At 38.6% G+C, this 25478-nt stretch overlaps 1 protein-coding gene across 2 annotated transcripts in view; it reads left to right on the forward strand.

Annotated features, from left to right (window-relative positions):
* The window catches only part of ptprga (protein tyrosine phosphatase receptor type Ga), a 280191-nt gene that overhangs the window by 168280 nt on the left and 86433 nt on the right, over positions 1-25478 (forward strand). For both annotated transcript variants that reach the window (XM_079597964.1, XM_079597965.1), the window contains exons 3-4: positions 12937-13119; positions 16270-16418. In XM_079597964.1, coding sequence (XP_079454090.1) covers positions 12937-13119; positions 16270-16418 — 332 coding nt within the window. The remainder of the gene's footprint in view (positions 1-12936; positions 13120-16269; positions 16419-25478) is intronic.

Genomic DNA, 25478 nt, shown 5'->3' on the forward strand with positions numbered 1-25478 from the left:
TGCTAAGGTGCTCGACAATGGTTGCTAGGGAGGGGCTAGGAAGTGTTGATGTGATTCATGATTGGCTGTTTGCTGCCCCGAGTCAAACGAGACCACCCTCATGTTTCTATGACTCTTCTATCCAGAGATATCCATTTGATCTCTTTCAATGGAAGTCTATGGAACTTGTTGCTAAGGTGCTCTAAATGGTTGCTAGGGGCGTGGCCTGATAGCTTCACAATGATCCGGAGAGACTGATTGGTCGTCTGAGTAAAATGAGCCCGCCCCCTTGTCTCTATGACACTGTGATCCAGAGTTATGTTCAATACAAAATCGCTTGCTCTCTCTCTCTCTCCATTTCATGGGACGTCCTACACCATGTTAAGTCAATAGGAAAAGTTTGGGCCGCTCCTGCCCCCCAGGGGTGCAACTTTTACCCCATTGTGAGGTATGTTCTTACAGAGCCTGCCAGCCTCTCCAAATGTGGTAAATTTCACATTTCTACGAAATCCCAACTCTGAGCTATGACTCGTCAAAGTTTGACGTAATGTTAAGTCTATGCGTTTTTTCGTCGACTTTTTCGCCCCTGGGGCGACCACCGCACCCCCGATCGCTTATAAAAGTCATAGCACACCATTCCCGAATAGGCCGCACGTTTTGACACCTCATTCAGGGGTCTGTGACAAAAGCTGCGGGAGGAGTAGCGCGTCAAAAAAGCGGCGGAATAAGAATAATAATAATAAGTATGAGCAATAACACTAATGTTGCTTTGCCATAGGCAAGCACCATTAATAATAAGTATGAGCAATAACACTAATGTTGCTTTGCCTATAGGCAAGCACCATTAATAATAATAATAATAATACTTATAATTAATTATAATTATAAGTTTATTTTAATAAATATTCTGGTATACCAGTGTATATGTATTAAAACAAGTTGATGAAGGGGTTAACCAAATGCCTGTTGAATGTAAAAGCATCCTTATCTTTTAATTAAAACCACTAAAAACCAGTGAAGAGGAGAGCTGAGACATGCCTCTCTGCATCTAGGTGAAAGATAGTGATTAGGTTGCTTTATTTAGCTGTTTCTGTAGCATAAACTGTAACTAATGGCTTTTGGTTTCAGAACGGCCAAAGCATGTTTAATTAGAAATCTATAAGCTAAATGCTAATGTTTGATAGGTGAGAAACAACTGATCAATCATTCATAAGCTAAGTAATTAATCAACTCTAAAAATGTCAGTGCACGAATAGAAGCATGACTTTTCAACCTAAGCTCATTTCAAACATTTCGAACACTCTTGCACCTCTCCATAAATGAATGAGTGAAGCCATAAGGAAGAATGGCAAAACGTCTTCACATTAATAAGCATGTTCTTTTGATTTTAATTGCCCCAGACATTCTAGAACTTGCTCTTAATGTTTTCTTAAAGAGCTTTCAATGAAGTAGCCCCGCTGTTATGAGAGATTCCAGTTCTCCCTTGGGCAAAGATGCAGAAAGCTAAAGGGTTGTTAATGGACCGGCGAGTTGTGCTCATTTTCTGATTATTGCCCTCCGTCTCCTCCCCATTCTTTTCTGCTTTTATAGTCATAATTTATCTCCATTCTCCTGAAATGGAACATTATCTATTTTTGAATGGTAAATTAACGAAGATCAGACATAGCCACTGGTCACATTGGGCCAAATCAGACGTCTCTGACAGCATGCGTGACATTAGAGCTAGATAGTACTTTTTTTCTCTTTAAATTGAAGTATATTTGTTGAGCTTTAATGTATTTTGAGACTATTTTAATCATAGAGATGATGACACATTTCTTGTAATTTTTAACAGAAGAGGAAAGGGCTGTGAAATCTCATAATTTTCAAAGAACCCTGGTCCATTAGTGGTCCTTGTATACAGTGGCTTGCGAAAGTATTCAAGCCCCTTCATTTTTTTCACATTGTTGCTATCTTATGTTAAACTACTTTAAATCACTTTTTTCACATTAATCTACACTCCATACACCATAATGACAAAGAAAAAAAAAAACAGATGTGTGATAATTTAGCAAATTTATTTAAAAATAAAAAAGTGAAGTAATTACATCGCATAAGTATTCATACCCTTTTCTGAAACACTTGACATTTAGCTCAGGAACATTCCAATTTCGCTTGTAGATATTACACTTTAAGCGGAGTTAACCTGTGGCAAATTCAATTGAATGGGTCTGATTTAGAAAGGCACACACCTCTTAATAAAAATCTCTAAAAGTTGAAAATGCATATCAGAGCAAAAGCCAAGCCAAGGTAAAAAAAACTCAGAAGCTCAGAAGACAGGATTGTGTCGAGACAGATCTGGGGAAGACTACAAAAAAACTGCTGTATTGAAGGTTCACAGAAGAATGTAGCCTCCATAATCCTTAAGGGAAGAAGTTTGGAACAACCAGGACTCTTCCTAGAACTGGCCTCCTGGCCAAACTGAGCAATTGGTGGAGAAGGGCATTGGTTAGAGTGGTGACCAAGAAACTGGTCACTCTGGTTGAGCTCTATGATAATAAATGGCGATAGGAAAAATGTAAAAGGAGGACAAACATCACTGCAACACTCCACCGATCTGGGCTTTATGGTAGAGTGGCCAAACTCAAGCATCTCCTCAGTGAAGACACATGAAAACCCACTCTGCATTAGCAAAAAAAGCACCCAAAGGACTCTCTCTCAGACTGTGAGAAACAATATCCCGTGGTCTGATGAACCTCAGTTCCAAGCATCATGTATGGAGGAAACCATGCACTGATTATCAGCCTAACAGTAAAGTGTGGAAGTAGCAGCATCGTGCTTAGGACTGTTTTTAAGTAGCAGGGACTGGGAGACTCGTCAGAGTAGAAGTAAAGCTCAACGCAGCAAAATATAGAGTTAGCCTTAATAAAAACCTACTCCAGAGCATTGACAACCTCGGACTGGGCAGACTGGTTCACCTTCCAACAGGATGAATGAATGTGGCATTTATATAGCGCTTTTCATATGGACTACTGTACACCCAAAGCGCTTTACAATCATGTCGGGGTCTCTCCTCCACCATCACCAGTGTGCAGCATCCACTTGGATGATGCGACGGCAGCCACAGTACATCGGCACCAGTGCGCTCACAACACACTAGCTATAGGTGGAGAAAGTGATAGAGACAATTCAATGGATGGGGATTATTAGGAGGCCATGATTGGCAAGGGCCATTGGAGAGAATGTGGCCCAGACACCGGGGTTACACTCCTACTCTTTACGAGAAATGCCATGGGATTTTTTTAATGACCACTGAGAGTCAGGACCTCGGTTTAACGTCTCATCCGAAGGACGGTACTCTTTGACAGTATATTGTCCCCATCACTCTACTGGGGTGTTAGGACCCACACAGACCACAGGATGAGCGCACACCTCTTCCAGCAGCTACCTAGTTTTCTCATCCAGGTATTGACCAGACTCAGCCCTGCATAGCTTCAGTGGGCAACCAGCCTTGGGCTACAGGGTGATATGGCTGCTGGCAACCTTTCAACAGGACAATGACCCAAAGCACACAACTAAGACAATGGAAGAGTGACTCTGTGAATGTCCTTGAGTGGCCCAGCCAGAGCTCAAACTTGAACCCAATCAAACATCTCTGGAGTAACCTGAAAATGTCTGTCTACCTACAGTCCCCACCCAACCTGACAGAGCTTAAGAGGATCTGAGGAGAAGAATGGCAGAACATCGCCAAATGTAGATGTGCAAAGCTTGTCACATCATACGGAAGACTCGAGGCTGTAAAGGTGCTTTAACTAAGTACTGTGTTCTGCCAGCCCAATGTGCTTTGCCTATATTGACAGACAGATAACTCTGCCAATCACCACACTGAAGCAGATACCCAGTGCACTTTGTTTAATGGATGACTGGAAGTAGGGTAAAACTGAAAAGAGAATTTGATTCAATAAATGTATGAATTTAAGTATAGAGAAGTAGGAATTTACCATAATATTGCTAGCGTACAATGGGCACATTTGAAATAGTGCATGGGATTGCGTACATACACTGACATCTCAAACTGTATACTGGGTACCACTTCGAATTATATTTTAAAATTAGTTGAGTCGCAACATTGTGTGTGCAACGTGTGCCTGATAGTTACCGCAAAAATGCACAGTTCTCATCAGCATAAGGATCTGAATAAAATCTTGCTGTAAACATAAAATACAGTCAACATATTTGAATCACATCTTAACATAAACGTACATACGAACGATGACTCCCAAAAGACAAGAAATGTAGAAGATCACTTTAACTACAATAAAGGACAGCCATCTTCCATGCAGCAGAGTTAAGCTGGTCTAACATTGATGACAACATCGAGTCGCCGCTGCTCTTGACGCAGACAGCGCGTCTCTACTCTAAAATTACATATGACAACACGTACTGCGTTAAGGGGGTGAATACCTATGCAATGTACCGGTACTAATTTCTGTTTTTCCTTTTTAATAAATTTGCAACATTTCTCACAGTTCTGTTTTTCTGATTTGTCGTCATGGTGTAACTTGTTTCCACCACTAAATAAAAAATAAAAGGGTTATTGCGACTTTTTATCTCATAATTCTGACTTTTTTTTATTGCAATTGCGAGCTTACATCTTGCCATTCTGACTTTTTTTATGCAGAATTGCTTGATATAAGCTCGCAATTCTTACTTTTTTCTTTTATAACTTTAGTTTATAACTTGCAATTCTGACTTTTTTTTTCTGAGTTGTTATATAAACTCGCAACTGTGAGTTTTAAAGTCCAATTCTGAGGAAAAAAATAATAACTTTATATCGCAATTGAGTTTATATCACACAGGTCTGACTTTATAACTGGACAAAGAAACAGAACAGGGCGTAATGGGACTAAACTAAACGAGTGACTTAAATAAAGATTAGGGACAAAGGCAAACAAAGTGCAAACTGGACTAAACTGAACATATGTTACAGCGGCATAACAAAATGTTATGAAAAAAGAAGGGGTTTGAATACTTTTGCAAGGCACTGTATATATATATATATATATATATATATATATATATATATATATAGTGCCTTGCAAAAGTATATTTTGCAAGTATATATTGCAAAAGTATATATATATAGTTGAAAATGCTTTTAAGTGTTTTTAAAAGAAAGAGAAACCAGTAATGGTGGCATAGGTCGAGAAAATATCTCTAAAATTGAAACCCAGTCGTGTTTGTTGCTTAATAAATGATTTTTTGCCGAAGGGACTTGCCTGGATATGTATTGGAGTTTTCTCTCTCCAGCTTGCTTTGTTTTTGCCGATGTTTTCTTTTCCTCTCTAACTCGGTTAAATCCGTTTGAAGTATTGTTGGAATTAAATTTTCCTTCTTTGCTCAAGGGTGTTTCATTATCTTTTATTTATTGCAAAATAAGGAAAAATCTCAGGACAATGTCACTATATCAAACAATAGAGAATGAAAACCGAATGCAATCGAAAGAAAGGTTGGGTGAGGTAGGATGAAAAAAGAAACTTAAGGGATTTTATTCTAATAAAAAATACTATTTTCCTCAAATGAGGAGTTTGGCTGCTCGCTGTAATGTAGTTAGCACTTGCATTTGTCCCAGCCATTCTTCGTGCTGGATTTAGGTTTCTTAAAACAGGATCTGCTCTAAGGAAGTCATAAAACACTGTGAAATTTTAATAATGTAGTAGAGTTTTTCTTCAGAAGAAAGAACATTACAAGGTTTGTTCAATAAACTGCATTTTAAGGTCAGTGTGAAGTCTATTATGATTATGAAATATGCTTTAAGAGAAATATGCTTGTAGGTTTATGAATCAATGACACATGTAAATACTTTTTATATAGACCAAAATCTCCTGCTGTGATAACACCCCCAAATACCCCCTCTCAATCAAAGAGTTCATTTAGAATATGGCAGATATTTTATGGTATACAGTTTTTAGACATGTAGCATCCGTTTTTGTATTTAAGGACTATTTAAGTTGTCTATTTAACTCTTACATTGTTGTCGAAACTGGTTGAAGAGTTCAACAGGAGTATCAGAGACAAACTGCATTACTGTAATTCGCATTTACTGAAACTGTGTATCTTGCTGGTTATACTAACACAGTCTCACCCCAAAACGTCACATACTGACGCGTCTTGACCATTCGGCAACATACGACGAAAAAGGTACCCTTTAACGTCCATATGTGACGATTCGGGAATGGTTGGGTTTAGGTATGCGGTAGGGTACCGCTAGAAGGCGCTGCTGGTGCGCTTATGTCTGCGTCTCATATGGACGTTAAAGGGTACCCTTTTCGTCGTATGTTGCCGAATGGTCAAGACGCGTCAGTATGTGACGTTTTGGGGTGAGACCGGGCTGGTTATACAAATGCTTGCTTTGAGTGTGTTGTAAGACACAACACCAGGATTGAGATATTACACATCTTCAAATCGCATGTCCCCTGACTGTTAGCACTGACATGTAGGTTAAGCGTTAGCATCTATCTGCATTTATTACCTTATAGTTTTTTAATACATCACATAGCTTCATGCATATGTATAAAAATGTTCAGACTGAGAATGCTGATTTCATGTTAGCCCACATTCTAATATGAATAAGTTGCTTTGTTGCTTGTCCACAATAAAGCCTACAGTTGCGCTATTGAATGGATTTGTTTGCAGAAGCAACACATTCTGATGGCAATTCGTAACTATTTTGTGTTTTAGCGAATTGGTGGCTAAATTGTGTAATTTGTACGTTTTTTCTGCTTACACCCCAATGACGGTTTGATTTTGACTTTTTTTTTTCTTTTTTCTAAAAATCGTACAAATTCATACGAAATTGCCGCTTTGTAGTTATATTTTAGATCCAATTGGCAGGAGAGTTGTTTATACTAATGTAATAAAAGTAACTATTTACTAGTATTTATCTGCATTGTGCATTAGAACACCCTTTAGCTGTGGTGAAATCAATGTAACGCACAGTTTTATTGCTTTATTAAAACTGCCATTGCAGCTTCTGCTTTGCATCCTTTGCATTTAGCAGAGTCAGCAAAGAGCCGTCAATCCTTCTCTTCCGTTGCATAAGGGGTTGTGGGAAATATTATCCAAAAATGATTTCCCGAAAATCCAATAATAGCATACCATCTGGGTACTTTTGGCATGCTATTTCCAACGTACTATGATCTGGGACATGCTAATTCCAATCTCGCATGTAATTTAGGATGGATAGCATGCAAATTGGGCCGCAGACGTTGAGTGGAATGTAATCTGGGCACCCCTGTGTACCCAGAATACAATTGTAACAACGTGTGGATGACACAAAGACGACATAAAGTTTGTGTGAGGTGTGAAATCTGTCTTTTCATGAGATTGAGGCACCACTCTGTGTGAAAATATATGTGACTCTTTGAGAATGTGTCTATTTTTCTTTGTTTATGTGTGCATGCCTGTTGAGTCTATTGCTGGCTGCCGTGAAATGTTCTCTGACAGCGTGTGGATCTCCAGTCGCTCTTGACAGCTTTTGCTCATGGGCTTCAAATCCCACTGGGTTTACAGCCAGCGTTCTCTTCTTGCCTGGACACATACACACTCACACTCACACACAAACATAAACACACGCCACTTCTAATTAACACAGCGCAAGATTCCGCCAGACAAGCTACTTTTACCCTGTCCACCTCTGCACTTCAAACAGCCAAGCGCTAACACCACGCTGCGTCCATCATAACCAAGGTGACTGGTTTCAGAGGGAGAAAGATTGGCTGTATTTATGCAGTCAAATTGAGCTCTCTGGAGTACAATCTCGCTAGTAACAGCTCTCAACGCATAAAAGATGCACAAACCAGTCATTCAGAGAGGTATCAGCATAGACACTTCACTCATTAGCTGTTAGCCTGTTAGCATGGGGCTACTGCAATATTAAACGTATCCTCTTTTTTTGTTTCTTCCCAAGAATTTGCATTGGGATTCTTCTCACATGGATCAAAGACTTCCAAAGTGTCAGCAGCACTCGGCTGTGTTTACGCCACTTGATTCGTAATTATTTTCCTGGTTTGTTTTCCCAAAAGTGCTTTTATTTGTCACATTTCTAATGCACGTTATGCTAATACCGGCCCCTGTGGAGACGATGACAGGCCTACGATTCAGTTTCTCCATGCAGGTCTCTCTCTTGCTCAGCTTTGATCGCTTTGGCGCTGATGCCACAGAGCCTATTTGAGTAATTAAGCGCAATCATTGATCTAATTAAAGAAAGTAGAAGTTGTGTCAAAGGAAGCACCTCTTTAATAGGGTCCAGTGCATTATGGAGGACGATAAACAGACCAATGCAAACCATTCGTTACTCAAATGGCCTTTCCCTTGGGCATCTCTATATATTAACATAACATTTATATTTCATATATTAGTATTAATGTATTTTCTTAAAAAATTATAACAATTCTATCCTGAATGCTGATTTGGTTTTCAAGAATTATTTATTATGATTATTATTATCACTAGTTATAAGATGGTTATCATTATTATAAGATGGTTATACTGCATTTTCAGGATTCTTTGATGAACGGAAAGTCTCAAATTAGCATTATTTGGAAATATATTTGAAAAATATATTTTTTAACATTCTTTACTGCCATTTTTTATCAATTGAATGCATATTTGCTGGATAAAAGTATCAATTTCTTTAAAAATAGCAATAATGAAAATTATTCTAAACTAAAGTATTACATTGAAAATCTATCTGTTTTATTATTTCATTATTAGTATTACAAAAGCACTCTAAAATAGTTTCCCGCATTTAATTCGCTGTTTTAATCTGTCCACGGTGCATTTGAAGCATGCTTTGAAACTCTCCATAAGGGTTGAGTGTGTGTATGTGAGTACTGTAATGGAGAGGGAATAAGAAAACTTTCTCACTCAGCGCTCACTGGCAGTCAAGCCGGGTAAATCCAGAAACACCACAGACCCATGTGTCTCTGTGTTTATGACCCATCACTAATGCACCTGCAGCCGAGAGACAGGCTTAGTGTGACATATCATAGACACGTCAGAAACCCTAAGAGAAGCCACAGGAGATGTTTCGTTGTTTGTCTCTCTCTTGCCCATCCGAACTGCCACAATCTTCCAAATGGCATGTTTGTTTATCGAGCCGCAGTGCTGATATCGGGCAAACATAATGTAAATGCTCTTCAGATGTTCTTGCACAAACGCACTTTTGTTCACATCGTAAATTACACTGTTGCGCTCACTTTGTCTGCATCAGTCTGAATGGTTTGAGGTCAGTATATTACACAGCTGTGTGGAGAATTGTTGCTAATTAAGTGAAAAGCACATTGTCTCTGAGGGCCAAACGCAACATTTAGGTATATTTACACTCAATATTCTTAAATCTTGTTATATCACGTCGGCTCTCTGGAGATTTGGAGACAGTTCCTGGTGAAATATGCATGAGAACAGCAGCATTAGCGGAAAAGCACTTTTCCTTACAGTGTCTCCCTTTGACACATTTTGATGAGGGCATGGTTGTACTTGTCAGATGAATTTTTGAGTGGCACGTCTTGTTTCGGAAGCGTTCTGAAAGGGACGAGGGGGTGGGGAAGAAACTCTCTGGTCCGCCTTCTCTTTGTTTTATAAATCTTTTTTATTTTTCATGCTTCGTGTTTTGTTCAAAGAATATATATAATTAGTGTATGGCTCAATGACATATGGGTAATGTCTTCATCTATTGATTTGTTAAAAAATACAGTAAAATGCAACCTTATAGTATAAGTAAAATGATATTTGGTGATGTAAATGATTTTTTTAATGTAATGCCAAAAATGTCCTGATGTAATATTGAAGAAAAAAGAATGAAATTCTATTAAAAAAATATTTGAAAAATATTTATCATAATGTTCAAGCTGCTTCCATCTGCTTTTATTTGGAGAAATATATTGTTGTGTTCCACAGAAAAAAAAATAAGACAGATAAACAGGTTTCGAAAGGCATATGGCTGAGTAAATGATGACAGATTTTTCATTTCAGGTGAACTATCTCTTTAAAGATTGAGAGAATCAATGGTTAAAGTGGTTGTGGGTTCTCGTAGCAAAGCTAACGTCTTTTGCCTCAAAACGTAATCTCATTTTAGGAGATCCATCAGCTTCTCTCACTCTCTTTCTCTCTCTCAACAAAGTAAAAAAAAAAAGAGAAGGAAACGGTGAACAGAGGCAGTATTGATCGAGCTGAGAGAGGGGTCAGAGGTGAATGAAATGTTGATTTGACACCTGGTCTGTGCTCCCTCCCTTTCTGTCTAGAGGGAGGAATGAAGGGTAAATCAAAACAGTGGGAGGCTGAGATCTCTCACAACTATTTAATGTTCGAATAGGTTGAACCTTCCCCTCTGTCCTCGCAAGAATAGCTTTCCATCCACTGTACCAGCCACTGTGTTTTTACTAAAGGAGAGGAATAGAGGGAGGGAGGGAGGGCTGAATTGATTGCTGGTTAAGTTGATAGACAATTATTCTATCATTATTAGTATTAGTAAATAAGTAAACAAATGCAAATGGTTGTTCATGGCATTAAAAAATGTGATCCTGTTGTCTTGTGCTAATGTAGTAGCAACTCCGGTACTTAAGGGGGCGATAGCGATGTCTGTGCCAGATTTGTTGTTGTTCAAGTATCAAACTATACGTAATAATGCATATACAGTTTAACTTGCTTGCTCAGAAAACGATGTTCTGCCTTGGCAGTAGTTGACATTAAAGCGACAGCTGACTGTAGAAGAAGACAATTTCTGCTAATGCTTACTATGGACCCTAAAGTAGACGCTATATTTAATTTGATACAAATGAAAATGAGGCTGTGAGCAAGTGAAGTGCATTCTGTTCAGTTTTCCAGAATTCAGTCAGTCCTATTTTCAGTGTTTCAAGTAGAGCTGGACATTGACACAAATTTCATGATTCGATTCACTTCACAAGCTTACAATTCGATTCAATTCAATTCGATATAGATTCATTTGTTTATATTAGATACAGTAAATGTAAATTTTTCTGAATAAAATAAAATAAAAGTTTTATACGAACATACACATAATTGTTATACTCCAATTTGTTGTTGTTGTTTTTTATATAAATATAAACATTTAAAAGGTGGCTGTCATAAAAACTTGTTTTTCATGTTTTTAAAACATAAAAAAACATGTGTAGTCAGGTTGGCGTACTAGAAGTGTTTGCACTCATGTATTTGCATAAACGCATCTGCGTCGTCGAGTACGTTTTGGGCCTAAAACAGACAGGATAATACAATATCATAAATATGCTAATGTTAACTGGACAGACCTTAATGCGTGAACAAATGAAAAATGCATCTAACGGAACAAACAAAACCATAAAGCCAGCAAAACAAATAAGAAAGAAATAGTACCGATCTCTATTTTTCTGCTCAGAGGCAGGGTTATGTACTCGGACCTTTGTTTTTCTCATCTGAGATGCGTATCCTGAGGTGTGGTTGGGATTAAGTTTGCGTGTGCAGTTTTTCTAACCCTGTTAGGCCTGCATTAAGGAGTGAGTAATCTCTTCACACGCAAGTCCTCGCTCTCTTTCATTACCCAGCAGTGCTGCCCGGATCTATAGCACTCCATATGAAACCCAGACCTGTCCAATCAATATGCCCCAAGGCTGCCGTGAGGGCAGAGGCTGAGGAGGATGAATCCTAATTTGATGAAATACGCATTTCGGATCAGTCCGGATGCTTGCAGGGCTTGGGTAATTGTCGACAAATACATCTTAAAGGCCGGTAGCTGAGGATTGCTTTCAATTAGGGATGGACGTTCTGTTTAGCTGTTTGTGGACCACTGCTCACCTCTCACCGAGTCTGAGAGAGAAGAAACACTTGCATACTCACACTCTGGCACTATAGTGTCTCATCAGGTTATTGCTCTGAAAGGTGCATTTATGATTTGGCAGGCTTTAACTGTAAGCAAAGCCAAAGCGGTACTTCAAACTGTTTAATGGACTCTTAAAATATCCTTGTCTTGTTTGCTTGTCTCATTTTGTGCGCTGAAGTAAAATTGTCTGCTCATACTTTTATTTTATTATGTATAAGATGACAAGGGTCTCTACTGCGTGGCATTGATCACTGATAGTTTTGCACAGTGTTGAGGAAGCTGTTTTCAAACTGTAATACGCTATAATTCCGATTTTTGGACCAAATAACTTGTTTTGAAAGCAACTGAGCTACTCTGATTATACAGAAAAATCTATTTAAGTTAGTATTGTGACTATGAAATTTCGTAACTTTTGTGTCTTTGGAAGCAGCTTTTTTTTTAACTGTTGTGTAGCATTAACTGTAGCATTCCAAAGTTAGCAGTAATGCTTGCTGGGCTAGATTATTTAAATGTAAATACTCCAGTTTCTTATATATAGTGGCCTGACCATGACATGCGGGGGAAGAAAAATATATTGCAGCAAAGAATTAAGAATTTGTTCACAACATTCATTTGTTCTTTCATTTTAACTGAATCCTGGCCTCATTTTGCTAACTCGTTCCCTTGTTTTAGTTCAATTGTGACCATGGAGGAACAAATTAGTATAAATGGGCCTCGTACATTTTGAGATATCGCTTTTACCCAGCATGCGGTTACTGCTAAATATGATCACAGCTAGCTAAAAACTGTTTGCTTGGTAGCTAGATACCTTTTGGTCACTCTCTGTCAAGAAGGAAATCTGAGGTTCAGAAGAAAAAGCATTGTCAAATAATTATTTATTCGTAAAACAAACTTCACGTCTGCTTTAGTCTGTGTGGTTCAAAGGTCTTAGATTAAAGTGTGACTACTTTTTTTTTTAGTCGGACATACAGACAGATGGACGTTTCAGGACAGCTCTAGTGTGTTTTGACTGGCATTTATGAAATATAAAGTGAGTCTGGGAGCGATTCGGCTTCTGTTTGCAGTGTGATGATCCATTGATTTACTGTCTCTCTCTTCTGCAGGGACGTACGGACCAGATACAGGGTGGACGGCAGCTTTTCCTGAGTGTCAGGAGAGAAACCAATCGCCAATCAATATAGCCGACCAAGACACTAAGGTCTCGATGGAGTACCAGGAACTCACATTGGACGGGTTTGATGCAGAGTCGTCCAACAAGACGTCAATGAAGAATACAGGCAAAACTGGTAAATGCGCACAGATACAGACAGCCTGTGATAGTTCACCAGACAAAATATAATTGATCTATCATGTCATCAGATATAAGACAGAATGTCCTGGGTTTCGTTTCTCAGAAGCATCGTGAGCCATTGGTTGCAAATGTTCTACGATTTTCTTAGGCTTACGATGCTTTTGAGAAACTCAGCTTTGGCTATTAAAAAGTGAATGGGGTTTAAAATGGGTCTTAAAATTACCTGAAAAGCCCTTTAAAGGTAGGGTAGGTCAGAATTGTCTAAAAAAAACTTTTATTCAAATTTGTTTAAACTGTCTTTATATACCAATGCATAATTAAAATGCAAGTACTCTGAAATAGAGAGTATAAAAAACCGAGTGACTCTAGTGTATTTAATCTTCAATAAACACAGCTCATTAATTCCATTCACTCCCACCTAAAAACGGGTGCGCGACTGCGCGCACGTGGGCAGAGCCAGTAATAGCGGCGGTAGTCATGGCGACGGAGAGTGACAGTCGCGCAAGCCAATCCTGTGATTCGTCCCGAATGGAAATAATGAGCTGTGTTTAATGAAGATTAAACGGTCTAGAGTCACTCGATTTTTATACTCTTTTTATCAGAGTACTTACATTTTAATTATGCATTGATATATATAGAAAGTTTAATCAAATTTGGTAAAAAGTTTTTATATAAATCCTACCTACCCTACCTTTAAAGCCATGTGATAGCATTGCTCAAAGACGAATATTTAAGTTATCACTCTCTAAAAGTATTTCTAATAAGTGTTTCCAATTTTGGAATTATTTTATATATTTCAATATTTTTATTAGAGACTTGAGAACAAAACAATTATTGGGTAGGGGAATGGAATGGATAAAGAATACGCTGGAATACTCAATGCTGCAGAAACACGTGCCAGTTGCTGCCCCATGCCATTGACTTGTATAAATGATAGGTCACATTGAATGGAAGTGTTCAACTCTTGTACTTTCGAGCTCTATCATGCTTTTATGATGCGATCTTCCCCCTGAACTTTTCACACCCGAATTCTGTTTTCATGCTACAGTCTTGCACCATTAAGCAGTACTGCAGCGGAGTGTATTGAGGAAGTTTACACAGACACGAATTGCCCAGCATTTCCCTCCTTAACATAATCCGTGCAGAGGAAGACAAATGTCCCGCTGTTGTCCCATGAATAATGGAGAGCTGCTCTGCTATTTATAACTGACACATGAGTGTTTTATCAGAGAAATAATCACCTGGAACAGGGCGGCACAATAAACCTACAGACCCGGCACCTCTGAATTATGCATGACTCAATCAATGTTTTAAATCATTTTCTCTATGGACGACTACAACGTCAAGTGACCCTTGACCTTCTCACCTTGAGCGAAACACTCATTAGGGACGTCCGGAAAAGGAATAAGTGTGAAAAAAAGAACTTGAATGTCTTTGCAAAGGAATGCTAGCGTGCTTGCGCATTTTACAGTATACAGTGTACACCAGTGGTTCTCAACAAGGCTTAAAATTATTTTCTTATATTAAAAAAACACCCACAAAAGAACCTAATATGAATGCTAAAAACAGTTTAAAACACATTTTATTTATTTATTGAAAAACTTAGCTAATCTTGAATCCTCTACAATTACATAATGAATCCTGGTTAATTATTTTGAATATATCAACAATCCTAAGTTTGAAAAGAAGCAGCATTGTAATAATTACAGCAGACATACCAGAGACCATATCTTGAAATATTGTGTTGGACGATCATTTAATTGAATAAAAACATTAAATTAAATGATAAATTAATTATTTATTATAAAAATATAACAAACACATATTATAAACATGTAATAAAATAAACAATGATAGGTTAAAATGCGTATTAATCCAATTTTCTATAAAGATGCCTTATTTTTAGGCAGTCAAATCCATTTGTTGTGTTGAAACAGTATTTCACTCAGTGTGCTTTGTTCTGTTCCATGCATACTGAAATATCACCTACTGTGCACAGTATACATGCCATATACTGCAGAAAAAGTAAAAGCAGTATGTTATTCCAAACCTAGAGGCATTTTTGCTAGCGATCAAGCGTGTGTGTTGCTGGACTGGCCAATACACAAGCTTCTCACAGACCCCCACCAAATTAAACTTAAGAAATTCATGAGATCTTGGAACCTTGAAGAAACATTTGCATTGATCAAGGATTTGCTGGCAGGCGAGGCCTAGTTTTCACAAGCTGCCGTTCCAAGGTCCTGCTGGCTTAGCCGTCTAATTCCTGGCTGTTTGTTAAAGCTCATGAAGCTCAAAGCCGGAATAGCTAATGAAACTGATTCTCCCTCTCATGTCGGATTACGTCAAAAAATCAACAAAAGACCAAACAACTTAAAGAGGAGTCGAGAGAAGGACAGAGAGCGGCGTTGTTTTTTCCCAGGCTTGAGAGTGTGTGTTTGTGCTCGAGCGTGTCATGCGTCTTACTTTTGCCCCTGGCTCCTCCGAGTCGTCACTCGCCGTTGCTGTGGTGACGGATTCAGACTGCCACCAGTTGATTGCTTCAATATCTCAATGGTTGGACACTAGCCTGTTTCGCTAAGATTACAAGTGAGGTTTCAGAGGAGCCGTTCTTTTAAATAGGACACAAATCTCTTGTGGCAAGCGGCAAGTAAAAATCACTCCGAAATTCAATCAGAAAAAGAAATCTGTCCAACAAAGGCTGTGCTATTTAAGGTTACGCCCATTAATTAAAGTCCGGTCCTGGTGCGAAAGACCAATTTGTGATTCTAAATGCTCTTTGACTGAAGAGCTTTCGCTATCGGTTCCCCACTTTTTTTTAAGGCTCTTGTTTTATGAAATAACAAAAGGAATGAAAAAAAGCAATTTGAAATGATGTGAGGGGGAAATGTCGTCTCTCAGCCAAATTACAGCTTCATTTGAGACCTGGCCTTCTGAGGGCAACAGCAGAAAGGAATTGTGTATAATATTCAGCCCATGTGCCTAAGGAAGCTAAAGGAATAATCATAAATACTGAAAGGAAGTGTCCTCCAGTCTATTTTCAGTCAATGCTTGGAATGCATTTGTTTAATGTACATGCCAAGAAAGTGGTCTTTATTTCTCTTTTTCTCCTTGTTTGACCGTCTTTCCTTTACTCTGCACCTCACAGTGGCGATCTTCCTGAAGGACGATTATTTTGTGAGAGGAGCCGGGCTACCGGGCCGCTTCAAAGCGGAGAAGGTGGAGTTCCACTGGGGCCAGAGCAATGGTTCTGACGGCTCGGAGCACAGCATCAATGGCAGGAGATTCCCTGTGGAGGTGAGCCTCAGCTAATCTCTCTCCAACGTCTGTTCCATATCTAAACAAACCAGCTCCACCAGCTCACAACTCTAGCCTACTTGCTTTATTTTGCCGGCTACGCCAACTTTTTTTAAATTGCACTCTTACTTGGGACTTTGTCTGAAGAAACATTCAAGCAATGTTTGAATAATGCTATACATTTCAAGTGGCCCAAGATTTGTGATGCTTTATGGTATTTTGCTTTTGGTGTTTTGGTGTATAAAAGTGTCCATGATAAAAAAAAAAGAAGAAAATTCTAGATTAAAAAGGAATTTAAGTTAATGGTGCTAAAATGTCATGTGGTGTGACCAACATGTAAAAAGTATAATTATATCAGCATGTACATAGTCATTCTATTAAAGAAATAAAGGTAACTTTTTGGGGGAGTCACACCACATGACATTACAATATGAACTAAGCTTGACTTTCCATAATAAAGGTCAAATGATCTGATATTTTAAGAGAATTTCTGTATTGATCTTGACATGACCTACTCTTAGGGTCTGCTGAGGTCCTTTTCTGTTTTTCTGTTTCTTCATGTTGGCCTAATGACTTTGATTTGGAAGACAAAAGTTTTCCATTAATAAGCGCTGAAGCAGTTTTGACTTTTAGGACTTTTTTAACTTTATGCTCTCAACATGAATTTTAATTCAGAAATTAAAAAAACAAGAGATTCTTTTTTTATTCATTTATTTAAAAAATACATTCAAATGCAGTACACTGATATATTTTTTAAATAAATTAATAAAAAAAAAGAGGATCAGGTCATTGACCCACAGCTCTTGGAAGTCTAAAATGAGCTTTATCTGGACTTTGGTAGTCTTTACTTCGAGGGAAAAGCAGGAAGAATCATGGTCGGGTGGAGAGGAGGAATGGTGGGCCGTCTGTCATAGAAGCGTGTAAAGGGCGTTCCTGTATTGATTGAACAGGGCATTATGGAGACGAGCTCTCTCTCTCTTGGGTCTGATCACTGGCTGCTTGTGTCTCTCTTTGCAATTCTGATTTATCATTATGGCCGCCTGGCACTTCTCATGCACACTTGAGACCGATTTTATCACCCAGCCTCAAATATGCAAGTTATCAGAGTTTTGCATGTCTTTCAACCTTAAGTGCAATTAATATTGTTTGATTTGGTGGTCGCAATTTTATTGCCCTCCCGCCCAACCTAATTTAGAGAGTAAAGTATGTGTTCGCTGGCCTGCATTAGCGTCCCTCGTATTGGCAGTTTGATGTGGCTTGGTGTGATGATGTCATCACAGTACAAATCACATTGGCACTTAAGGTCTCCTACTGCATTCTACCAGCTATTTAGATATTGTCTGCTTATAATATTATTATTTTTTAAAGATTAAAAAAATATATATAGATAGAATTTAAAATATATTTTATTAACAATATTTACTGCAGCTGTAAGAGGGCAATGCGCTACAGTGATTTTACTGCATAAGGGTTTAGAAAATACTTTTATTAAGAACCAGATTTCAAAAAGAAATAGCGTAACCAAACAACATTCAGTCGAGTTAATGATTCTTTTTACTGAATCAAAACCTGGTCCATCTAATTCCAGAACAAATGACTCTTATGAGTCAGTTCTTTTTAATGATTTAGATCTATACAGCACAAACGGCGTAGTCTAACAGATTCTTGATGGAATGACCCTTATGAGCCAATTCTTATCAGTGAATCAAATCCATACAGCACAACCAGTATAGTCCAACTAATACACAATGAGCCAAATCGTTTTAGTGACTCAAAACCATACAGCGTTACCATTCTAATCCTACCGATTCCCAAACAACTGACTATGAACCATTCCCTTTTTTGGTGAATCAAAACTCCAATCCCTTTTTAGTGAACACAGCACAAGCAGCTGACGGTGCACGTACAACACCGCATGCACAAGAAAGAAAGAAGAGATAGAAGAGTCACAACACTTTGAACGCTGTACGGAAATTGAAGTTTACCGATACTTTAGTCCAACCAATTCCTGACGGAATGACCCTTTATGAGGCAGTTCTTTTTAGCGAATGAAACACAACTTGTGTTGTATTTATGGCTTGTGAGACTCAAATCAGTGTAGTGACTGCTTGTTTATATGACAATATAGTACAATTTTCAACTATCCATTTTATACATTTGCATTTGCAAACATAGTATTTGCAAGCGATTCCTTCAAGAAATAAAAGTGATCAGATAATCGTGTAGCTTCAGAGCCAAATAGAGCTGACACTTTGTATTTAGAGCGACTTTTGGACAGTCTCACTAGAGCGATCTGTGTTTAGGTTCCTGTGATGTCTGTCTGTAGTGTGTTTGACTTGTTTGGTCTGTCACATTTAGTGTCTTGTAGTCGATGTGAGTTGAGCCTGAAGCTCAGAGAATGTAGATGAGGCTGCTCTTTTCACTCTGTTACACAACCCGAGCTGAATAAAGAAAAGACAAAGAGACAGACGTGAGAAAGAGGAGTTTGGAACTTCACAGAAGCAGCAGAAACGTAGATGACAAGAAGAGAAACACTAGAGGTAAGGTTAACAACAAAACCGAATAACAAGACAGAGTTGAAGTGAAGTGTGGCCTATTATAAATTAGTCTTCATCAGCCAAAACGCTATCTTACAAGCAACACGCTCATTAACGAAACAAATGCGAGTCAGAAAGCTAATTAAGGCTATCAGCAGTGGAGCGCTGTGGTTTTCCTGGCGTGACGTCACGTGTTTTGGCCTGCTCTCTCTTGGTGAAAGCTCTCAGACACAGATCCTTCATGCCGCTCTCATAGCAAACCTGTGGATTAAAGCCATTTACAAAAACATGCATTAAACGCAAGTGCTCATTTGGTTTCCTTATAAAGTGGTCATGACATGATTTAGAGGGTGTAGACTGAGAGAAGAGGGCTCATTAAACTGAATTAATTACACTAATTAGAACCACTGAAGAATTATTGAAAGACTAGGAATGGAGGGCTTTTTATGCTTGTTGTTGTTTTGGTTGCTATTGTGTTTTTTGATTTTCTTTGAGGCAGAATTTTTCAAACCACAAATGTTAACTCATAATATGCTGGATAGGATTTTGCATGTCATTAGAATGATTAAAGTCTCTTCAAACTATATGGAAATAGTTTCTAACTAAATGAAACCAGATTGACGTTTGCATGTTTCCAAATGAAGTGGTGTGTCCTTCCTTTTGAACAGATCAGGGGCATATACCATGAAGCTGGTTTCGGTGGCTAGCCAGGATATGTTTCAGTTTAGTTTGCGCCAACCCTAGGGTTTAGGCACCATGAAAGTGGTTTGGCTTTTAGCAGTGTTCATGGTAACTTACGCTCCACGGCTAACCTTGTCCGGGGCAGGTGATGTTCCAGGTAAGAGGTTGCAAATCGAACTTGGACCAATCAGCTGTGAGCAAAGTGACACATGTCTGATGCAATAAAGCCACTCCACCTGTTTCTACTCCAAATTAAAGGTCACTACATAGCAAATGATTTTTAAAGACAAAATCATCTGGCTTTTAGTAATGCTTATTTAGAATAATAATTTTGTATGATTTAGATATTATTTATGTAATTATTATACCCTTTATTGATCACACATGTACAATTTTAGTTTATCAATAGGTAAAGCTATGAAATGACTACATGTGGGCTTAAATGTTCAATTATCTCTATACCTTTATCAACTGTGTATAAACTAATACAGTTGCACTGATATTGCAAGACTTTTCCTTATTAGTTGTCCTCTTTCATAAATTCTTAATATTTTTCAATCTCGTAATATTCTGCAGAAGAGATATTATGCTGCTTCTCTTGCAAGAAATGAATCGCAGTTTCACTCTTTCTCAGCATGTGATTGGCTGTTCGCTACTGATGTCACACCCAAACTAGACAAGATACCTTGGCCAGAGATTAATTTGTTCCCATGAGTTTAATTGTGGCCATAATTTAAAATAAAACAAGAAAACAAATTAGTACAACATAGACACTTTTTAATTAAAATAATGTTACTAATTAATAAAACATGACCACAGATTCATAAGACATGGGAACAAATTCTTTCTACTTTTTTTCTTCTTCTGCATGTGCGATTGAATGATTCAGATTAATCACTTAAACGACTCACACATGAAGTCACTTTCATTCATGAATGAGTCATATGACATGCTGGGGGAAAATCAAGATAACATGGCCACAAATTAAGAATGTACCCGTTTACACATAGCCTACATGGTTATTTTGAAAAACTGAGACATTTCTCTTCGTTTGTGCTCTTCGTTTACACGCAAACGGAGAATTCGCCTCGGAAAAAGATTATTTCTAGAGATTTTGGAAAGCTTCGTTTGCATGTAAACTGAGAAAAACTGCGTTTTAGGCAGCCGACGTCACAGTATGTGACTATTATCGGGATTCTGATTGGCTAACGTGGGCTTGAGCTTCTCGTTACACTGCCACCTACAGGTTTGGCATGCTCTTCCCGGCATATACACGGGTTTCGTGTAACGAACACTTTTCTGAAAACTGACAGGTGTGCACAATGTTATTTTTGAAAACGGAGAGGGGTGAAAGGTCCATTTATGAAAATAGCCGTCCATGTGTAAATGTAGCCTCTATTCCCTCATTTTAGTTCAGTTGTGGCCATGATTTAACAATTCAAACGAGGGAACAAATTAGTACACCATGGCCACGCTTGATTTAGGGTTACATGTCTGTTTGTATTTGTTCAGTTTCCCGCCACTCTTTTGTGCCCATGGTCACCGTCTTCATTAGTTAATTTGGTTCAGCTGTGTGTCTTTAATTATCTTGTTAATCAGTCTAATTAGTTCTTCCCTGTTACCTGTGTATTTAAGGCTGCGTTTACACTTGGCATTAACATGCGACCTGTATCCAGATGTTGTTCACATACTGTACGTACATTGAAAAGACAAGTGTAAACACGCTTCTGATCGGAATATTATCCGATCAGTGTGTCCAGGTTCGGAGGTAGACAAGGACGCATTGAAATCGGATCTCAGAGTAATGTAAACGCAGTCCAGCCATCGTGTCTGCATTCACAGCTGGACGTCACACAAACCCCGCCCACTGTCATTATTCCCTCTCTCTCCAGGAATTGCTGCACGTAGTTGTGTGGTTTTGCGATACAGTCGAGTGCGAAGTACATTGCAAATATACTGAAATGTTTGCTTTCGCACCCTAAAATTGCAGAAATTTTCTGTAAAGAACGCACATTTTCCCAGCTGGCAACGTTCTCAGATGCGTTTCTCTGCACCGTTTCCATTACGGCATCTATCCACATTATTACTACTTCATCCTCCTCATTTTGCGAGATTTGTAAAATATACCCCGACTGAAAACTGTTTTTATAAGAAAACCCACCACTTCAGGTCGACTTTGCACCGGTGCCATGCTTTTTCTTCTTTTTTTAACGGGAATGTGAGATCCGATCTTATATCCAGGTACAGAAGCCACTTGATGTGGACAGGTGTAAACGCACCGTGTCCTGATTGGCTTATGATCCGATCTGCTTAACTAGATCACGGTGATCGCATGTTAATGCCAAGTGTAAACGCAGCCTAAGTCTGAGTCTTGTGCTGTCTAGATGTCTGTCGTCGTTGATGCTGGCCTGTTTGTCCAGTCCCGTGTTAGAGATTTCCTAGTATCTCGAATATTTCTGTAAGTTTGAATTTATGATTAATAAAGACTGCTGCATATAGATCCTGTTTCCTCGTTGCTGCAACCAGACCCATGACAACTAGAACAAGAGAATTAATTAATCAAATGTGAACCTGATTCCTGAAAAAATCTGTGTTTTTGGAAAAAAAAGTTGAAAATGATTCTGTGCCCTGCAGAAAGAGTTGCTAAACTTCAGTAGTCATGATCAGATTTGAGGACTAGCAGTTGTATAAAATTATAAAACTCATATTACACAATACACATTTTTATTACAAATAGTTAATCTATTCAAAGCTAATAAATATTTCCTAATATGGTATATGTACCCCTGGACAGGAGTCATTGGTTTTCGAGACGTTCGATTTCACAGAAGATGCTAAAAGCTGCTTTTGTTTGTTTTTGATTGTTTGGATCAGTCAGTGTAAGCCAGACAAATGTGGAACTTGTTTACTTGTTGATTCGTTTTTGTTCGTCTCATATCTGCACAAAGTAATATTACTGCTCCGCTTAGATCATCTCACTGAGATTTCCAAGGAACCGCACACTGCCAAGCGCTCCCTCTTTGCATACAGATTACTCCTCCAAGAAGCATTCTGCATTGGTCGCCCCGGCCCTGTTAACCAAAGAAGTTTTAAATTTTTTTGTTTTTTCAAGTGTGGCAATTACTTTTGTTTTAGCTGGAGAGTCGACTGGAGACCTGAGGTAATTAAACGCTGCCCCCTGTGGAGGGCTGTTCAGAGCCTGACCGACAGCACTGCTTCTTTTGACATAGCACCCAGTGGCCCTTGACTTCAATCTGAGAGCTGCCAGATCACTGTCATTATCACTGGGGAGAGCGCTCTCCATCCTTCACTCGTCCGTCAAGCGGACCCTCCAGATGTATGGTAATCCAGGGGCTTCGTGGTGTCGACAAAAGGCCTTCCTACAGAGTGTTTTGTTGAGCTGAAAAAACAAACTTGAGGGATTTAGGAAAGGAACACATCGGTCTTTACTCAGATCCACATTCATCTAGCTTATCTGATTAGAAGTACACAACTTTTTGGAAAATTATAATTTTAATACTTTTGTTTTACGTGGAGAAGAAGAAAAAACAGTGTAGTCAAGTAAAATGAATAGTCAGTTCAGAAGCATCTGCCAACCAGTTTCATCAATGTACAAGCAGTTAGAGTCAATCATAAAATGTATTATAAAATGCCCATCTAACAGACTTTCAGAAAATCCGTTGGGGCTCCTGAGTATTAATTAGGTGAATGTTGTCACGCATTATGGGCATTTTGGGATATCGCTGGTTGTGAACGCCAAGATGAGCATAAATTCTAAAAAATTAAAACGTATGGATTCAATTGAGTCAGATACATTTTTATCCGATAAGAAAACATGCATATAAACTACGATGGAAACACATTTACCAATTAAATTCCTCGATGCGCATCAAAAAGCCATGTGACTGCACGATAGGACGGCCTTACTGGACTAACCAGCAAACCGATCTCGTTTCACAGGATCTGAAATGTTGTTCTGAAATACCTGAGCGAAGTCTGTCGTCAGAGTGGTTCGGTATAATTAGCTTCCAGAACTGTCTAACATGACTGCGTTCCCCAACAACAGGATAGCAAGGTAGCATGAGCAGGTTTATTGCATTTCATCTGCACGCTCTGAGGCGCAAGTCATTTACGAAAGTTATTAGGCTATATACAGTGGCTTCTCCTCCTCCTCCTTTTTTTGTGATATTTAGTGCCAGTTTATCAGGAAGTGATGATTTCGTTCTTTATTTATCTAATGTCTTATGTGATATTCCAATTTTGTGCATACGTTAAATTTGCAACTTTGGAAACATGTGGTTCGATTTTTGTTCATTTATTTAGCTTTATTATTTTTTGTTGATTTTTCTTTGATGCTAGAATATGAATTAATGGACTTAAAAAAAGATTTTGCTGTGCGTTAATGGGCTTGTACTGTCATCATGGTAAACTCTCCAAGAAGCTCCATCTTTTGAAAAGCACCTCTGGGATATCAAAGAATCGCAAGTTGACTAGTCATTCAGACAACCAACCGAAAAGTCCATATGAATATATGTCGTTTTTTACATACCTAATTGGATGACTTCTAATCCAGCACACCTGGTTCTCATCTGTTCATTAGTGCGCTAAAATGGTTGTGTCGGAGAAAGGAGACATCTCAAATGTGTTCTTCTGGGAGACCTACAGGAACAAGGTTAGCAAGCGATGAAGTAGACTTTGATAAAGACAGAAATTCACCCTTCATGTCTTTCTATTCCTCCTGAAGCAGTTTGCTCACTCACACATGCTAAACAGCCTGAGGAGGCCAGAGAGAGAAAGAGAGGAAGTGAGTGAGAGAGAGTTGACAGGGTGTGTAAGAGATGAGCTGTGACAGATGTCTGTCAAATGACACTTCTACAGACACCGAAGGCAATGGAGCATAGGAACGCAGGTTTGAGTTTGTCTTTGGGGAGTTATAGTCTAGCGCCTCCTAGTGGAGGTGCACATAGTCATATTAATAAACCCCAGCACCAGCACATCAACCAGCAGCATATTTTTTAAGGGGTCCAGTGCTGAAGGGTTTTTGTTCAGATTTTCTTATTACTGCTTTTTCTTCCCTGAAAGTGTCTGGATGTCAGAAAATATTAAAGTCAGAGGTGCCAAACTTGGTGGAATGATCCCAAATCTCACCCACCACTTAGGTAATCAAAATGACATCCGTCTGCTTTAAGACTTTTAGACCAAGCAGAAACATCTGCCAGCCGGTTGCATCAGCAGTCAACTGAACGATGGCTCAAGTCGGAAGTGGTAATTCTACTAGGGCTAGCGCCCACTTCCCCAAATCGGTTGTGACTACTGGGTGAACGTTACATCACCTGATTATTATTCATGAGCCAAGCTGATAAGGTTCATAATATGTCCCCCCCCCCCCCCCCCCCCCCCCCCCCCTACATCCCTGACGACATGAGACAACTTGGGACGGGAAGTGAGATCAAGGAACATTCGATTGCGTGATGTTTGTAAGTTGAAAATACACTCATCTGCCTGGAGGTAGTGCTATTATATGAATTGGTTTTCTTTTTCTTTTCTTTTTTTTCTCAAGAATGAAATTGAATAGAGTCAAAATCTCTTTGTAATGGTCGAGTGGTTTCCATTTCTGGCATAAAAATGTGTTTTACAGAATGATTTCGCAAAATGTATGTTTGAGGCTGTCAAAAGTTAACTTGTGTGTATAATATATAAAACCGGTATTACTGTGGAATATTATTACACTTTTAAATAACTTTTCTATTTTAATAATTTCAGCATCATTACTCCAGTCTTCAGTGTCACAGGATCCTTCAGAAATCAATCTAATAAGGCTTTTTGAAAATATTTCTAATTT

The sequence above is a fragment of the Phoxinus phoxinus genome (genome assembly GCF_949152265.1).
Source record: "Phoxinus phoxinus genome assembly, chromosome: 22".
Classification (NCBI taxonomy): Eukaryota; Metazoa; Chordata; class Actinopteri; order Cypriniformes; family Leuciscidae; genus Phoxinus; species Phoxinus phoxinus.